This window comes from Girardinichthys multiradiatus, chromosome 24, assembly GCF_021462225.1.
Source record: "Girardinichthys multiradiatus isolate DD_20200921_A chromosome 24, DD_fGirMul_XY1, whole genome shotgun sequence".
NCBI classification, from domain to species: domain Eukaryota; kingdom Metazoa; phylum Chordata; class Actinopteri; order Cyprinodontiformes; family Goodeidae; genus Girardinichthys; species Girardinichthys multiradiatus.
The window spans coordinates 5,939,053-5,957,213 of NC_061816.1; the positions used below are offsets into that span (position 1 = coordinate 5,939,053).

Genomic DNA, 18,161 nt, shown 5'->3' on the forward strand with positions numbered 1-18,161 from the left:
AAGTAGTTAATTAAAATCTGTTAATAATCTAACATTACTGCGTAAACCATAAAAAAACATTTTAATTTTAATGTTCTATACTGCCCTCCTGTGGCCACAGACGTTAATTACGCACCCCAATCTTTTAGATTAGTTAAATAATGAAGTTTAATGAAGTATCTTGATTTATCTGATTGGGAACCAGTTAACTCGCTGATCTGAAGTGGAAAACCAGCTGGAAACCAGTTAGCTACAGGCTACACACTCTCATCATTTAGAATAGCAGGTTTATTCCCTCTGGTGGCTACAAGTGGTAACTACAACTAATTTAAAGCTAGCAAAAATATATCATATTTATGCTTCCTGGGCATTCTTTCAAAAATAAAACACCAGAAAGATAATAAATACTGCAGTTATTTGAAATTGCCTAAAAGCTACAAATGAAAAACACATTATAGTTTCTTACATTTTATTCTTTTATTTAAACTTTAATAAATTTTTGCCTTTGACCTAACTGTGATTTGGACAGTTTGCTAATTTGAAACGTAGTTGCAGTGCTGAAAACATCTTTATATTAACATGATGTTTCTATTCATGACAAACTGTAACAAAAAAAATAAAACAAATGACTACCTGATGTAAAACCTCATCTAGACATTTAGGACCACCTGTAAACGTTAAATAAAAACATCCTCACTTGTGTCTTCACAAAACATTTGAGACAAAAACAAATCCAAAGCAGATCTTTTCTCCAGATAAAATGATGGACGCGACAGAAAACTGCTCTAAGATCAATGTGTTTGTGGAACATCCAGCTTTGAACTGGTTAAATTGGTTTCAACAAAGCCTCTAATGGATGTGATAGTAGCTAAAGTTTCTCTGCAATTTACGTTATTTGAGGAACATTTCAAAACATCTTAATCTAAACAAAAGGAAGAAGCACCGGAGAAAATGGCAAGAAAATGACAGGAAATTGATTCCCATGTTTCCCATCTCAAACTACCAAACTGGTTTTCCTTCATAGTGTTCAGTTCCTGCATGGTTCCTCTGAGACGTCTGGACTGAATCATGGAAACCAGAAGAAGAACAGATCTGACCACTGCTGACCACTTCACAGTGTTAGCAGCCAATATGTCCATCTGATGACCCTGAGGAGACAGTCTTTGATGAGACCAGGAGACAGGGACTTCCTGTTGGTCACATGACCAGCTGCTGACAGCTGCTTCACCAGATCTCAAACTTCCTGTTGACCTTATAAGGAGTTCTGTTGAGGATGTTGTTGTTGGAGAGTCTAGAAACAGAGCAAAGCAGAGAGCAGATGTGAAAGACGTTTGTAGCACCAGTGTCTCCAATTCTATCTCCACAATCACTGAAACTGGACACACGTTTATCGTTTCAATCTGAGCTTGTATTTTTGCACAATACTAAAATAAATATTGCTGCTAGTTGAGAATGACTGAGCCCTGAAGGCAAATGTAAGGGTGGCCAGTCTTTGTCTTCAGGTAGCCAAGAAACATGGATTTAAATTGGAGATCTTTGGCCTCTAGAACCACATTTAGTCTAAACAAGATGTTGATAGTCAGGCTTGGTAAGTTCTTTAATAAAACTCAACCACTTTTAGATGTCTTCTCACTTTTCAATCTTTGTTCAGATGGAAGTCAATGTTTTTTTCTGATGTGCTAAAGAGGGTTTGGACCCTTCAAGGTCACTAAGCATCATTTAATTTATGTTTTCCCTCCTGGAAGAAGAGAAGCAACGTTTGTATCTAAATATTTTAGAGATAAAATAACAAATAAATATTTTTCACATGAACTAATGAATGTTTGCTCACCTCACAGAACCAATGGAGGGGTTGATGGAGACCAGGTGGAGTAGCTGATCAGTGGAAGCATCAGTGATCTTATTGTGACTCAGACTGGAACACAAACACAACACTCTGCATTATGTTAGGTTCTACTGGGAACATGTTCATGATCCATCAATCAATCAGAACCACAGAGGAGAGCAGCAGGTTCCAGAGGTCCTGCTGGACAGACACAAGTGTCCTCATCATACAGACACTGACAGGGACAGGAGTCTCTCCTGGATCTGGATGGAGCATCACGGCTCATTGAAGCCTGTTTGGCTGATATCTCACTCTGTGGATCAGCTGCTCCACTTTGTTTGGATCAGAACTGAGGGAATGTTTGTGTTTGTCTCCCACAGAGGGGACAGTTTGGGACACTTACTCCAGGACTTGGACTTTGTGCAGATGTGTGATGAGTTGGAGCAGCAGCTGGTCCGTCAGCTGGCAGTGACTGAGGTCCAGTTCTGTTAGACCTTCAGAGTTGTCCAGCATCAGAACCAGAGCTCCACAGAGCCTCTGATCCAGTGTGATGTGACTCAGATCCAGTTCTTCTCCCAGGGCTCTAAACAGAGACACGGCCCGTCTCACTGTGTCCGTCTCGCTGTCCACAGCAAGCAGGGTCAGCAGCTGGACCAGAACCGTCTTACTGACTCTAAACAGGAGGAACAGAGCAAAGAACATCAACATGAATGTGAACAAGCTTCTCCCTGCTTCAGCTTCATCAGCGCTCTTCCTCACCTGAAACGGACCCTGTCCAGGACCGGAAACAGCAGGTCCAGCCCGCTGTCCTCCACCTCACAGTCTCTCAGGTGGAGCTGTGTGTCCCTGCTGCTGTGTCTCAGGATGGTGGAGACGGCCCTGCAGTCAGCAGCCGTCACTCTCAGAGGATCAGCCTGGTCCTCCTCTGGTAGCTCCACGAAGGAGGAGCAGGACAGGTCCAAGCTGTGCTGCAGAGTCCTCAGCAGGGATGATGCTGCCTCCTGCTGGCTGTCAGAGGCAGCGCAGCAGTGGATGAAGCTCAGCAGCTGGTTCCTGTCCACACTGGTGGGAACAGAGAAGATAGAAAACCATCCAGTTAAAGTTCAGGAGGGAACGGTTTGTTATGGTAGGTAGCCCTGAGGAACAGGCGCTAATATCTGACCTGAGATCAGAAACTGTGTGCAGCATACGGAGGATGGACTGTATTCCCTCTGCTGGGATGGAGCTCCACAGCAGCTTCAGTCTAACTCCATCACTGTGTCTGAGGATGAAGATCAGAGCAGCACAGTCTTCTGAGTCCATCTCTGTGCAGCTCAGGTTGATCACATGATCCAATGACCTCAGCAGACAGAGTATCATGTGACTGCTGTGACCTCTGTAGATCTCTCTGATGGAAGTCCTCACAAAGCTGGGACTGGGCCTGAAAGCAGACAGAGGATCCACAGCAACTCTTAGTTTAGTTAGAGGAACCAGAAGCTGCTGGACGAAGATCAGACTAACTATTTATTAGAAGAAGACAAAACCTCCACCTCTGAAGCACCATCCTGTGCAGAAAGGGCAGCAGCTGTGTAGCTCTCTCCTGTAAGAAGCGGTTCTTCTTCAGGTTCACAGTGATGGTCTGAGCTGACGGCTGCTGCAGCAGATAGTGAAGAAGCTCCCAGTTCAACTGGCAGGAGCTCAGGTCTCCACCAAACTTATTCAAGAAGGACAACGTCAGGTCCTGATCCTGGACCTCATGGAGGAGGACCAGAAGCTGCTGGAGACTCTCTTCACTCAGTCTGCAGAGTCCACAGATAAAATCCTTACTGTGTTTCTGAAGGTATCTGTGTTTAGTTCAGCTGATGGAGATGAGGAAGACATTTACCTGACTGTGAGAGGAGCATCATGAAGCAGCAGACTGAGGAGACTCTGAGCAGGGAGGCCGGACTCAGTCAGGTCTAACCGTCCAACTGTCCAGAACCTCAGCAGAGACGCCAAACTGCTGCCAACCTTCAACAAGACTCTCTGTGATGGTGGAGCTTTGGTGGACACCACAGAAAGCTCTTCAACAACCAGAGGACAGGACACTCTGCTTCTTCTTGCCCACTGAGACAAGAACAAGGCCACGTTGTTGGAAAGTCTGAAATCAGACAGAAGAACAGAGATGATGGACATCAAGAACTGATGGTTCAACATGACGGATGATAAGTGGTGTTAGAAGAAGAAGAGATGTTCTCCAGCTTCCTGCCTCAGACTGTGGAGCTGTGTTGTAGATCTAAAGAGGATGGAGGCTCCTCTAACAGACATCTTGCTGGCGGTGAGGATCAGATCCACTTTAGATCCACACAGTTGGAGAACTCTGCCCACAGAGCTGCAGTTTTCCCAGTTCAACTCTCCTGTTAGCAGCAGGTTGAAGTTCAGGAGCTGCAGCAGAGACATCAGCTGCTGGACCTCCTCTCTGGATTTCACTGATAGTGACGAACAAACACTCTGGAAGAACCCTGGATCACAACTGAAACACAGAGAAACCAGGAAAGATGAGACAAAGACGAAAAAAAAATATTTTAAAACCCTCACGGCCATCCAGGCGATTACTATATTAGTCACAGCAAATCACCAATCTTATCAGAATCAGAATCAGAATCAGAAAAGCTTTATTGCCAAGTACGTTTTTGGACATACAAGGAATTTGTTTTGGCGTAGTCGGTGCAATACAGTACAAATTAAACAGTATAAACATATCTACAATATAATATAAATATATGTGCACAGTTTTAAGTGAGTGAGAGTAAGTATAGAGCAGTATAAGATGCAAGAGCAATACAACAGTGCAGATGATCAGTGTGCAAGTAAAGCAGTGCAAGTAAAGCAGGAGTCCAAGCTGAGCGTTAATGTAACGCATAGAGTTATCCAGATGTCCTTGCTTTTGTTAGTCTGGTTTCTTGCTCATTTTTCTCATCAGTAAATATCTCGAATTTATCGTCTTCCGCTAAATCCAGGATATGGTCGTGGGGGCAGCAGACTAAGCAGAGATGCCCAAACTTCCCCATCCCCAACACCTCTTCCAGCTCCTCTGGAGGAAGCCCGAGGTGTTCCCAGGTCAGCAGGAGGACATAGTCCGTCCAGGTGTCCTGGGCGTTCCGCTCGTCCTCCTCCCGGTGGGACGTGCCTGGAGGGGAGGTGTCCAGCAGGCATCCGAAGCAGATGCCTGAGCCACCTCAACTGACTCCTCTCAATGTGAAGGAGCAGCAGCTCTACTCCAAGCTCCTCCCAGGTGTCTGAGCTCCTCACCTTATCTCTAAGGGATTGCCTGGAACCACCCTGCGGTGGAAGCCCATTTCAGCCGCTTGTATCTGGGATCTCGTTCTTTTGGTCATGACCTAAAGTTCATGCCCATAGGCGAGGGTAGGAACGTAGTCAACCAGTAAATTGGGAGCTTCACCTTTCCGCTACGCTCTCTGAGCTTATGGCAAGTGCAAAGAAGTCAGATGAGAAGGAAGCCAAGTGAGACATGAACGGACGAGAGAAACAAAAGGAGAAAGTTGAGGAGTTACAAATAGACGCGTCATATAAAGTAGAGAAAAAGACAAGTGAGACGTAGAAAGGGAGAGAATTGACTTCGCCAGAGAAAGGCAGAAAGACACACAACAACGCTAGAGAGAGTTGAACAAGACGGGTGGGACAGAAAAATGGAAAGATAAGGAACAGATGGCACTTTCTAAAAAAAGAAAACTGGACAGCAAAAATAGGGAATAGTTGCTCTGCATTCCTTGTCACCAGCTGCCTCATATTCCTCCTGATTGGTTCCCCTGGTTCATTTGTCCATTCTCCAACCTTCCACAGTATTTATTCTTTTTGGTTTTCTGTTTTCACCACTGGATCTTACTGTTGTTTACCTGCCTCATGTCGTGGCTCCAGGCCTGGCGGAAGGGGCCTCGTTAGGAGGGCAAGAACCAGAGCCCACCTAGAAGCTTGGGAAACTTGAACCCACAGTGAAACTCTAGGAAGTACTGGGAGAATCCGTGGCAAGACCCTGAAGAGCAGTGCAGGAATCGCTGGAACCCTCAACGTGGCACTGGAGAAGGGTGCTGGGAACCTTGGAGGAGCCATGGGGAGCATCAGAAACCTCAGAATGTCTGCAGTGGAGTTGTTATCGAGACAGAGGCGATTCTCTCTTGAACCTTTCTGGATCAAGAGCAGGAGAATATGGTGATGATAGCTGACCCTCTGAGGCAGAAGCTGGGACGTCGAGCTGACCCTCAGAGGCAGAAGCTGAGACATCGGGCTGAACCTCAATGGCATGAGCAGAGGCGTTGTGCTGTCCCTCGGTGGCGTGAGATGAGGGTTACGCGTTGCGCTGACCCTCAGTGGGATGAGCACAGGTTGAAACGTTGAGCTGACCCTCAGTGGCGAGAGCTGAAGCGGATGATGGTAGAAGTGCAGATGATGATGAAGATAAAAGCAACTCAGCCAGGACTGTAGATGATGGTGGTGAGGCCAGACATTGTAGTGTAGATGGATGATCAGGAGATGCAGATGACTGTGAGGATGACGATTGTGATGATGAAGATTGGGCTGCAAAATATGAAAAAATCCTGAACCCACAAAGACCTGCTGATGTGTTCTAGAGACAGGGAGCAGCGTTTTCAGCAGCACTAAGCACCACTAAGCTACTAAGCTAAGAGTGTCCGGGGCTTGGAGACACTGAGTGGTGAGCTGAGAGCTTGCTTGGAAGCCAAAAGCATGTTGGAGACGCTGGGAGAAGGTACTGATCAAACCCCATGGGAGAGGTGAGGAGGCGTTGGTCTGGTCCTCTGGAACAGAGACGGACATTGTCTCGATGACAGCATCACTTTCGGCAGGAAGAGAAAGAAACAGGAGGTAAAGCAGCAGGCAGTGTGGAGCGGTCATATGGACCCCCAGAGGCTAGAACAGAGCTCAACCTGCCCCTCGGAAATCAGGGTGGAAACTGCATTTGGATCTTCAGAGGAAAGAGCAGGTCTGTTAGTCAGACATCTTAAACTAGTAGGAGCTAGAAGTAACTAGATGACGGTGCCCTCTGCGCTGAGCAGAGGAGGAAGCAGCAAGAGATGTCGAAGCAGGTGATGGAGACAGAGAAGTCTGTGACCGAGGCAGGGAACTGTGCTGACTCAGATGGGAATGCTAGTGTCATTGGCGGTGAACTGACGGTCTACCTCGCAAAGGTGGAGAGGAGGTGTTCCTGGCAGGGGAATTGCCAGCCTGGAACCCTGAAAGGTCTGCTGGATTTCCTCCAGCAGCAGTGGAGAAGGCATGGTCTACACATCTTCTTCATATAAGGCCCTGGATTTGTCCTATGTCTGATGGATAAACCGGTACGGATCTGAGGCTCGAGTGTTCGCTTGGTCCTCCTTTAGACTGGATCGATCTGTGTGTGATCTGATGATTTGGAGCGGAGGTGTAACAGGACCAACGTTGCAGATCAGGAGCTTCAAAGCCACAGGGTCAACATTCTGAAAACTGAAAGGTTACAGACAGGACATGGAAAACGGACAGGACATCAGATATGAAATAGGGTTGCAAACAGTACAATCCAGTGACGTGAAATGAAAACCATAGCATATACTGAGGTAGGGAGGAGAATGGACCAGTGATCAAGATAGCTAGTCAGTAGAAAACAGGAGCAGCTGATGAGAGAGAAGGAATGCAGAATAACTAAAGGAGGGAACCTGATTTACACAGATGAGCAGGGAATCTAACATTATTAAATATACAGGAATAAGAAGAATAAGTAAACAATGGGATGGGCTAAAGAACATAAATATCTAAATGTAAGAATAAAACATGATCTGGAATAATGTGAATAAACTGAAATAACAGTAACTGAAGAACATAAAGGAGGAAACAGATCCCTAAGGGAAACTCAAGCTCAAACACCAGATCATGGCAGTTTCATGGTGGTATTGTTTGGTGTGATTTGAGGGAAATGTTTGTGCGTCTGAACATCGGATTTTATGTGTGATAAGCTAGTTTAAGATGTTATTAAATACAGCTCCCCCTACCTGCGTGTAATTTAGAAAGCTATTCCCTTTTCTTTTCTTAAAGCCTTCATGCATCGTTTATGATTCTCGTTTCGTTTCCCGCTTTATCCGGGACCAGGTCGCAGGGGCAGCAGACTCAGCAGAGACGCCCAGACGTCCCTCTCCCCAGACACCTCCTCCAGCTACTCCAGGGGAAGCCCAAGGCGTTTCCGGGCCAGCCAAGAGACATAGTCCCTCCAGCGTGTCCTGGGCTGTCCCCTCGGCCTCCTCTAGGTGGGACGTGCCTGGAACACCTCCCTGGGGAGGTGTCCAGCAGGCATCCGAAGCAGATGCCTGAGTCACCCGAAGCAGATGCCTGAGTCACCTCAACTGACTCCTCTCAATGTGAAGGAGCAGCAGCTCTACTCCGAGCTCCTCCCAGATGTCCGAGCTCCTCGCCCTATCTCTAAGGGAGTGCCCGGCCACCCAAAGTAGGAAGCTCATTTCAGCCGCTTGTATCTGGGATCTCGTTCTTTCGGTCATGACCCAAAGTTCATGGCCATAGGTGAGGGTAGGAACGTAGACCGACCAGTAAATAGAGAGCTTCGCATTTCAGCTCAGCTCTCTCTTCACTACAACGGACCGCCACAGTGCCCCCATTACTGCGGCAGCTGCACTGATCCATTTGTCGATCTCCTGCTCCATACTTCCCTCACTCAAGAACAAGACCCCGAGATACTTGAACTCCTCCACTTGAGGCAGGAACTCCCCTCCAACCTGAAGAGGACAACCCACCCTTTTCCGGTCGAGAACTGTGGCCTCGGACTTGGAGGAGCTGATCTTCATCCCAGCCGCTTCACACTCGGCTGCAAACCGCCCCAGCGCATGCTGTAGGTCTTGGCTAGAGGGGGCCAGCAAGACCACGTCATCTGCAAAAAGAAGAGACAAAATCCACTGGTCCCCAAACCAGACCCTCTCCGGCCCTAGAAATCCTGTCCATAAAAGTTATGAACAGGACCGGTGACAAAGGGCAGCCCTGCCGGAGTCCAACGTGCACCGGGAACAGGTCCGACTTAGTGCCGGCAATGCGGACCAAACTCCTGCTCCACTTGTACAGAGACCGGATGGCTCCTACTAAAGGGCCCCGATTCCATACTCCTGAAGCACTCCCCATAGGGCACCACAAGGGACACAGTCGAATGCCTTCTCCAGGTCAACACTTGTGGACTGGTTGGGCAAACTCCCATGAACCCTTGAGTACCCTGTAGAGGGTATAGAGCTGGTCCAGTGTTCCACGGCCGGGACAAAAACCCCACTGCTGCTCCTGAAGCCGAGGTTTGACTATTGGCTGGACTCTCTTCTCCAATACACTGGCGTAGGCCTTACCAGGGAGGCTGAAGAGTGTAGTTGGAACACATCTTATGAAGGGGGACCACCACCCCAGTCTGCCAGTGCAGAGGCACCGTCCCCGACCGCCACGCAATGTTGAAGAGGCGTGTCAACCATGACAGCCCTACAACATCCAGAGACTTGAGGTTCTCAGGGCGGATCTCATTCACCCCCGAAGCCCTGCTACCATGGACCTTTTTAATGACCTTGGTGACTTCAGCCTGGGTGATGAAAGAGTCTAACCTCGAGTCCCCAGCCTCTGTTTCCACCAGGGAATGCGTGATGGCAGATTGAGGAGATCCTCGAAGTACTCCTTCCACTGCCCAATAATGTCCCCAGTCGAGGTCAGCAGCCTCCCACCCCCACTGTAAACAGTGTTGGTGAAACACTGCTTCCCCTCCTGAGGCGGCCAGATGGTTTATCAGCATCGCTTCGACGCAAACTGGTAGTCCCTCTCCATGGCCTCACCACACTCTTCCCAGGCCCGGGTTCAGGGTACCGCCGCGACAGGCACTGCAGACCTTACGGCCGCAGCTACGGGCAGCAGCATCGACAATAAATGCAGAGAACATGGTCCACTCGGACTCTGTGTCTCCAACATCCCCCGGAATCTGGTCAAAGCTCTCCCGGGGGTTGGAGTTGAATACCTCCCTGGCCGAGGGCTCTGCCAGACGTTCCCAGCAGACCTTCACTATGCGCTTGGGCTTCCCTGTCCAGCTTTCTCCTCTTCCAGCGAATCCAACTCACCACCAGGTGGTGATCAGTGGACAGCTCAGCCCATCTCTTCACCCGAGTGTCCAAAACATGCGGCCGAAAGTCTGACAATACGACAACAAAATCAATCATCGACCTCCTACCTAGGGTGTCCTGTTGCCAAGTGCCAAGAAGGCCGGGTACTCCGCACTACCGCCCGGCCTGTAGGCCGAAACAACAGTCAGAGACCTGTCCCCAACCCGAAGGCACAGGGATGCGACCCTCTCAACCACTGGGGTAAACCCCAACACGAGACAGCTGAGCTGGGGGGCAACAAGCAAACCCACCCCAGCCCGCCGGCTCTCCCTGTGGGCCACTCCAGCGTAGAAGAGATTCCAGCCCCTCTCGAGGAGATGGGTTCCAGAGCCCACGCGGTGCGTGGAGGTGAGCCCAACTATTTCTAGTCAATATCTCTCAACCTCCCAGAGCTCAGGCTCCTTTCCCCCCAGTGAGGTGACATTCCACGACCTAGAGCAAGCCTACGCATCCGGGGATCGGGCCGCCAAGGTCTCCACCTTCGTCCGCCACCCAATCCTCTTTGCACCTGTCCCTCACGGTTCCCCCTTGCAGGTGGTGGGCCCACCGGGGGATAGCCTCGCGTCTCTCCTTCGGGCTTCTTGGGTATATTTTGGTTATACCCGCTACAGCCATTTTGGTCCTTAATATTATTCTAGTCACTCTTGTTAACACAACATTAAGAATCAGTCAGTCATTTCCTACCGCTTCTTCCATAGTGGGTCGCGGGGAAGCTGGTGCCTATCTCCAGCAGTCTATGAGCAGGAGGTGGGGTACACCCTAGACAAGTCGCCAGTCCATCGCAGGGCACATTAAGAATCAATTGGTAGTTCAAGTATTTTCTGTGCAAGGCTTACTGTTTGCGAACACCAGTGCACAAATTCACTCCTAAATCTATTGTTCTATAATACCACACCTTACCAGGCAGGTATTCATAAAATAATAAATAACTATTAATTACTGACACACAGCTGGAGACCTAACTTACTAATTTTAATTAAAATTACTTACATTGTGAATAATTGCCTTTGGCAACCATTAATGGTTCATTCCCACAGTGGCTGTGTGCTGGTTTTGTGTTTGTGCTGTGTTTTCCCTCTCCTGCAGGGTGTGACTGACAGGTGCAGCTGCAACAGGTGTTTCTCATCTGAGCCCAATCATCGGGGCTTCATAAGGAGCTGGAACCTGGAGGGAGGCGTCAACATGTTGCTTCTGCCAGCATGGTAACCTGATTGTGTTCTGCAGTTCTCTTCTTTTTCTTTAAACCTGCTCTAATTGAGTTTCTTGTCCTGCTTTGGAGATCTGATCACCCTGTGACAGATTTCCAAACTCCTTTCCTACGTGTCATGCTCTGGAGAGTGCTGGACAACTCCCTGCTGCTCCACCCGTTAGTCTCCCTTCCAATCCAACCTTCAGTCCAGCAGCTTTGAGATCACCTCGTGGAAACACTTCACCATTGTTCACCTGCCTGTCCACCCTCCAACACTGCGTGCTCAGCTTAAGCACAGCTGCTCAAGGATCACACAAAGAGAACCCCGGCACTGTTAATCTCTGTGCCACTCCTCCGGCCAAATTCACCCTCTGTGGGGAAGGCTAACCTCCTCCAACAAGCCATCAACCACCACCAACAGTAAGCTGACCTCAACCCTTCTCTGCACATCTTTCCATAACTTCATCCGAACAACAATAACCTCTCTCCTACCCTCTTCAGTGCCAGTCCAGATCCCTTTGGCAGATCCAGTCCGGGCTCAATCTCAATTAGCTTGTATTACAAATAAACTCTTACACCTGTCGTTCTGCCTTTGTGATTGTTGCCTCATCCAGAGTCAGTGAAACTGTACATTATGAAAAATAGTTATTCATAGCCAAACCTACTGTATTACAACATAACAAGGGACATTTGTTTTGCATCTGTTTACGAAGATTTCTTTCTTTAAAATGCGTTCGTTTATCCTGTTGTGCTGCACCATAACCTAAAAGCCCAGTTTGATAAAGCACCAGGATGCATGTGTGCTGGTAAACCCTGATGGTTCAGTGGACTGAAAACACCAGTGAGTGGTTTGACATGAGGGACTAAAGGACGAACATGCAAATACTGAATCTTCTTACTAACTGTACAGACACTTCCAACAAAAACTGACCATGAACATATTTTTCTGCATACACAGATGGACCAATCTCACTATTCTGACCAAGACAAAGTCTTGAGGTTACATTAAACTGAATCATCTATTAACTGTGCCACGGACTGTGGCCTTGAGATGGTCTAAAATGCAATAACTACGACGTTATGACAACAAGTTTCAAACATTTTGTAAATGTTGTAATGCATGTTATGTTGTAAGTAATGCACTTTAATGTTTTTCTGCTAATAGTATTTTAGTGCTGGTCTCAGACTTTGCACACACTGCGTCAACAAGAAAGATAACGAGAGCTTTGTTTTTGAACGAAGTGCAAACAAATGGATACTCCATGTGAATAAAGTCCCAATGTGTGAATATAACACTGAAGAAATATCACAGTATGTAATAAATGTTGCCATGGTGATGCTGTTTATGAATGTTAAAGACTTGAAGACAGAACTAACAAGTTGAATAGTTAAAACAGTGAAGTAGAAGGACTGTACCTGAGCTGTGAGATATAAGGTAGACACTGTAGGAAACTCCTCACTTCACTCTCTTCATGTGACCAGTCCATCAGCTTCACTGGTTTCTTCTCTGATTGGAGTTTCAACACTTCCAGGAGGATGGAGGTCTTTCTCTCTGAGAACTTTATGATCCAGACTGCAGGAGCTGACTGGAAAACTGACTGTAATGATGGAAGGAGACTCAGACCTGTTTTAGTCTCACAGTCCTTCATCTGGGAGAACAGATCCAGCAGGAAGTCACTCTGATATTTATCATCCATGTATTGTTCCTCTAAAGGGAATGTTTTATATCTACAGACTGATGCTAACATCTCCAGCATCTTCTCTCCTGTCTGCTGGTCTCTTTCTGCTGCTGCACAGAACAGATTCACTAAGAACCTGGTTAGTTCATGAAGATCTGACCTCCAACGATAAAACCTGGAACAACAAGAAGGAAACATTTAGTGATGATTTGATCTGAGCTGCATAAATACAACCACACACTACTGATGGACTCCATCTTGTTCATGTCTGTCCTGCATGTGATAAAATTACATGTTAAACATGTTTAATCAGAGCAGCTGTTACTGACTCACAACACAAACACTGATCTGAGCATCAGTTCTCTGAGTTATTATCATCTTTGGGATTTTTCTAATGCTGTCCTTAGATTTTTCTAATTGCAGAGAAATTCAAGCCACCAACATCAGCTTTAACTGCATGTTTTTCTCTGTGTGTGAGGAGCTGTTAACATGGCTGTGTTGTTGTCACTGAGCTACAGAGCTCTTATTATTCACATCATTTCATTATTCTTTCACACAGAAGACTGTCACATGGTTCCAACCTGCTGCAGCTCAATAGTTCTCATTAAAACATGGATGTTCTCCCTCATTGTTCTCTGGGAACCATTTGTTCACATAGAGACCTTCATGAAGACCAGTTAGACCAGCAGCCAGTAATGGTTCATGTTGCTGCTCTGAGGACTGAGAACATGAGGGAGGAGTTAGATGGGATGGACTGGAAACACTGAACCTTCATCCTTGTTGACAAGAGAATGTATTCAAATCATGAATCGATTTAGAGTCAGGACACAAAATCAAATATGAGTGTTGAGCTACTGCTTTAGTTGACCTCATGTAGGTTTAATCATAAGGAAAAACTTACTTTATTAACCTGATTATACATGTATATAAATGATCTGGTTGTAATGAATAGAGTGTAATGACTTCTATGTGGATGAAGATGTAGTCTGGAGATTACAGTAAAGGTAAAGGTTACAGTAATGTTTTAACCCAGCCATGGCATGCATTCATATAAAGGGTGTAATAAGAAAAGCTTGACTTGGCTTTTCCTCTGAGGCCTCCAGAAGCAGCCCTAATCGAAGTGGATTTCCCCCACGGCCTGGAAAAGAAGGCCAGGAACGCGTTGCACGGCCAGGTAGCGGGAGCTACCCCATCGCATCTCGGCCACTCAAGGAGCCAAACGTGCCTTTGTCCTACGGTTCGGCCGGGCCAGATAGAAGCCCTTTCCCACAGCTACGGAGGTTAGCTGCGAGCTAACCCTTTGTTTACCCGCACGTGGATGTTTTCCTCAACGCCCAGGAAGACTCCGCCTCAGCACGGTTCACGTAAGAGGTAGTGTTTGGGCTGAGAAGATTAATTTAGAGTTAAATAATCTAAATAATGTTCGTTTAATGACGTTTGTTTTGTTTTGTGTTGAGAAACTCAGCTACAGTAAGTGCTAGCAGACTAGCACTCAGCTAAGGATGTGTTCTGTGTTGTCTTTTTAAAGTTAAGACAAACTTTCTTTTAAGGGTGGTTCTTAAACACAGAAGATCGGCCATAACGCACCGTCCACGCTTATGCATTTCAACCCTTTTGTTAGTGGTATTTTAAGGTATGTGTTTGATTCTGCTAACCAGCTATACACTTCTTTTGTTAGCTTCAACCGCTAACGGCTAAGAACATGTGCCCACTTTATGAGTCAACTGAAGATCATTTACACAGATAGGTTGTTAGTTTCCAATCTAGGAAGTATTATTTCTCTAAATATTATTTTACTAAACTTGATAACTAACTAAACAGCTACAGATCATTTACCTAGAAAGATTGTTGGTCCTCATTCAAAATATTTCAATAAATATTTTTTTAACATTTCCTTAATAATATTTCCTCAAATATTATTGTACTAGACAGGATAACTAAACACTATTAAGACCCATTTATTTATCCAAAAGGTTTGGTTCTTGTTCAAAATAATATTTCCTTAAATATTATTTTACTAAATAAAGGCAGCTAATTAAACACCATTGGGAATTAGTCACCCAGAAAGTTGGTTTTATTCGGCAAATCATTCTTTAAAATGTTATTTTATTAAAATAATGTGTAATCTGATCTTGCATTGTGAATGGTTGATTGAAGGTATACCGATTATTGCCTTAGTTGGTTTCAAGACTAACTTTACTTCACTTCCAGATTCTTCTTGATAATCCTTGGTTCTCAAACATAAACATTACATGGTAATATTGCATCACTCTTTTTGGTCAGGATTTTCAATCATCTTTGATTAACTTGTTTATATTGTACATAGCCCATTAGTCTCCCCTATTCTTTAATTCTGCTTGGTAGTTTAGTTGGATTGTTTTAGCATAGTAAAGAGTTTATTGATTGAAATATGTTTGACTTTGAGTTGACTTATTTTTGTCAATTCTTGTATTTAAAAAATTGTGGAAATTAATTCTGTGCTTATGCAGAGTTTTGCTGTTCAATAATGCCAGAGCTTCGCTTATCCCTTTCAATTTTGTCCTATTACCAATTTTGTCTTATGAATACCAGCTTTATTGGGCTGGTATTCAAAGGACCATCCTTAACAGCCTGAAATATTATTTGATAAAATATTAAAGTATTAATATTAAATATTGAATAATATTTTCATTTTCATATTCATAATCACAACACACATATGTGAAACATCCAATAAATATTTAGAGTCAAATATTATCTCATTGTTTGTTCATTTAGGTACATAAAATAAAAGGACTGTACCTGAGCTGTGAGATATAAGGTAGACACTGTAGGAAACTCCTCACTTCACTCTCTTCATGTGAGCAGACCATCAGCTTCACTGGTTTCTTCTCTGATTGGAGTTTCAGCACTTCCAGGAGGATGGAGGTCTTTTTCTCTGAGAGCTTTATGGTCCAGACTTCAGGAGCTGACTGGAAAACTGACTGTAATGATGGAAGGAGACTCAGACCAGTTTTAGTCTCACAGTCCTTCATCTGGGAGTACAGATCCAGCAGGAAGTCACTCCGATGTCGATCTGCCTTGGATATGTCAAATAAAAAGGATCTCGAAAATCTACAGACTGATGCTAACATCTCCAGCATCTTCGCTCCTGTCTGCTGGTCTCGCTCTGCTGCTGCACAGAACAGAGTCACTAAGAACCTGGTTTGTTTTGAACAATTTGATGCCTGAGACAAAAAACTGCAAATACAATAAAAAGAGACAATTTGGTGTTTGATTTTCTTTTTTTTTCTGCCCACAGAGAAATACTGACCATGTCTACAACAAAACAAAAAATGACAAAAATAGATAATATACCTGAGCTGTGAGATATAAGGCAGACACTGTAGGAAACTCCTCACTTCACTCTCTTCATGTGACCAGACCATCAGCTTCACTGGTTTCTTCTCTGATTGGAGTTTCAGCACTTCCAGGAGGATGGAGGTCTTTCTCTCTGAGAGGTCTATGATCCAGACTGCAGGAGCTGACTGGAAAACTGACTGTAATGATGGAAGGAGACTCAGACCTGTTTTAGTCTCACAGTCCTTCATCTGAGAGTACAGATCCAGCAGGAAGTCACTCTGATATTCACCACAATAATCTAAAGGGAATGTTTGATATCTACAGACTGATGCTAACATCTCCAGCATCTTCGCTCCTGTCTGCTGGTCTCTCTCTGCTGCTGCACAGAACAGGTTCACAAAGAACCTGATTTGTTTATGAAGACCTGAGCTCTCTGGAACAAACCTGGAACAAAAAGAAAAGAACATTTAGTGATGATTTGATCGGAGCTGCATAAATACAACCACACACTACCGTTGGACTCCGTCTTGTACAGGTCTGTCCTGTAAGTGATGAAATTACATGTTAAACATGTTTGATCAGAGCAGCTGTTCACAACACAAACACTAATCCTGAACATCGGATCTCTGAATTATTATCATCTCTGGTGTTTTAAGTTTAAGATAAAAAGTTGAATGCAGTCATGTTCATATTTCTGTTCAGTAGTGGTGGTAATAATTCACATTTAATCTCCAACCATCAAATTCCAGTTCATAGTCTAGAATTGCTGGCAACATGTTGGAGTAGCTGTTATTTTTGTGCATGAAAACTGCTTGTTTTGAATGATTGATGATTTACTCTGGTATTAGATACTGTTCCTTTTTCTTGTGAATATTTGTTATAATGCATTACCATAGCAACACTGTGTTTTTACAACCGGGAGCAACTACAGCCCCAAATCTCAGATGAGTTGAAAAGGCGGCGCTGCAGATGCAGAACAGGAGAAAGGAGGAGAGAGAGACGGAGGAAGTTCAAACCATCTCTTCCTTTGATTATGATGGGCAATGCAAGATCATTGGGAAACAAGTTGGATGAACTCCAAGCCCTAACTAGGATGTGACTAGAGTATGGGGAATGCAGTATTAAGTGTTTCACTTAGACATACAGTACTGTACAAATGTTTTTTGGAGATGTGAAAAAATGCAGTGAATGAACAAAAGAGAAATCTAAATCAAATCAATATTTGGTGTGACCACCCTTTGCCTTCAAAAGAGCATCAATTCTTCCAGGTACACTTGCACACATTTTTTGAAGGAACTCGACTGGTAGGTTGTTCTAAACATCTTGGAAAACTAACCACAGATCTTCTGTAGATGTAGGCTTTCTCACATCCTTTTGTCTCTTCATGTTATACAAGACACACTCGATGATGTTGAGATCAGGGCTCTGTGGGGGCCATACCATCACTTCCAGTAATTCTTGTTTTTCTTATCGCTGAAGATAGTTCTTAATGACTTTGGCTGTATGTTTGGGTTCGCTCACTTAGCATTTTGTTAATTGATAAAAAAAAACAATTATCATTTATATTTCTGAAAGCATTCTTTGTTTACAGCATTTTTTCACACCTGCCTAAAGCCTTTGCACAGCACTGTAGCTGCAGGACCATATCCCTGACTCCACCTTCTCTCTGCTTTCTGACCATACGAGCAGACAGAGATTTAAAGGAGGGGCAAACGCAAAGGAGGTGGGTTAGCAATACTTGTGAAAAACAGATGGTGTAATTCAGGACATGTTACTGTAAAGTGTCTTCTCTCCAACCCGGGTATTGAACTGTTTCCATCCTTATTATCTACCCAGAGAGTTCATAAGTGTTATTTTGGCAATAGCTTACGTTAAACCAGCAGCTGTTGCTAACACTGCATGTGATGTCATCAACTCAGCTGTTGCTAAGCTACAGAAACAACACTCCAATGCGTTGGTGGAAATATCTGGTGATTTTAACTCTGCTTCACTGTCTGCTACACTTCCAATGT

At 45.0% G+C, this 18,161-nt stretch overlaps 1 protein-coding gene across 1 annotated transcript in view; it reads right to left on the reverse strand.

The window, feature by feature from the left end:
• Positions 1-434: 434 nt before the first annotated feature.
• Positions 435-18,161, reverse strand: part of LOC124861172 — a 40,349-nt gene continuing 22,622 nt past the window's right edge. Inside the window, exons 13-23 of the mRNA XM_047354698.1 lie at positions 16,165-16,593; positions 15,610-16,047; positions 12,566-13,003; positions 4,032-4,295; positions 3,669-3,923; positions 3,334-3,582; positions 2,967-3,224; positions 2,564-2,866; positions 2,208-2,477; positions 1,811-1,894; positions 435-1,270 (exon numbers count right to left, since the gene is read on the reverse strand). Coding sequence (XP_047210654.1) covers positions 1,204-1,270; positions 1,811-1,894; positions 2,208-2,477; positions 2,564-2,866; positions 2,967-3,224; positions 3,334-3,582; positions 3,669-3,923; positions 4,032-4,295; positions 12,566-13,003; positions 15,610-16,047; positions 16,165-16,593 — 3,055 coding nt within the window. The 3' untranslated portion in view covers positions 435-1,203. The remainder of the gene's footprint in view (positions 1,271-1,810; positions 1,895-2,207; positions 2,478-2,563; positions 2,867-2,966; positions 3,225-3,333; positions 3,583-3,668; positions 3,924-4,031; positions 4,296-12,565; positions 13,004-15,609; positions 16,048-16,164; positions 16,594-18,161) is intronic.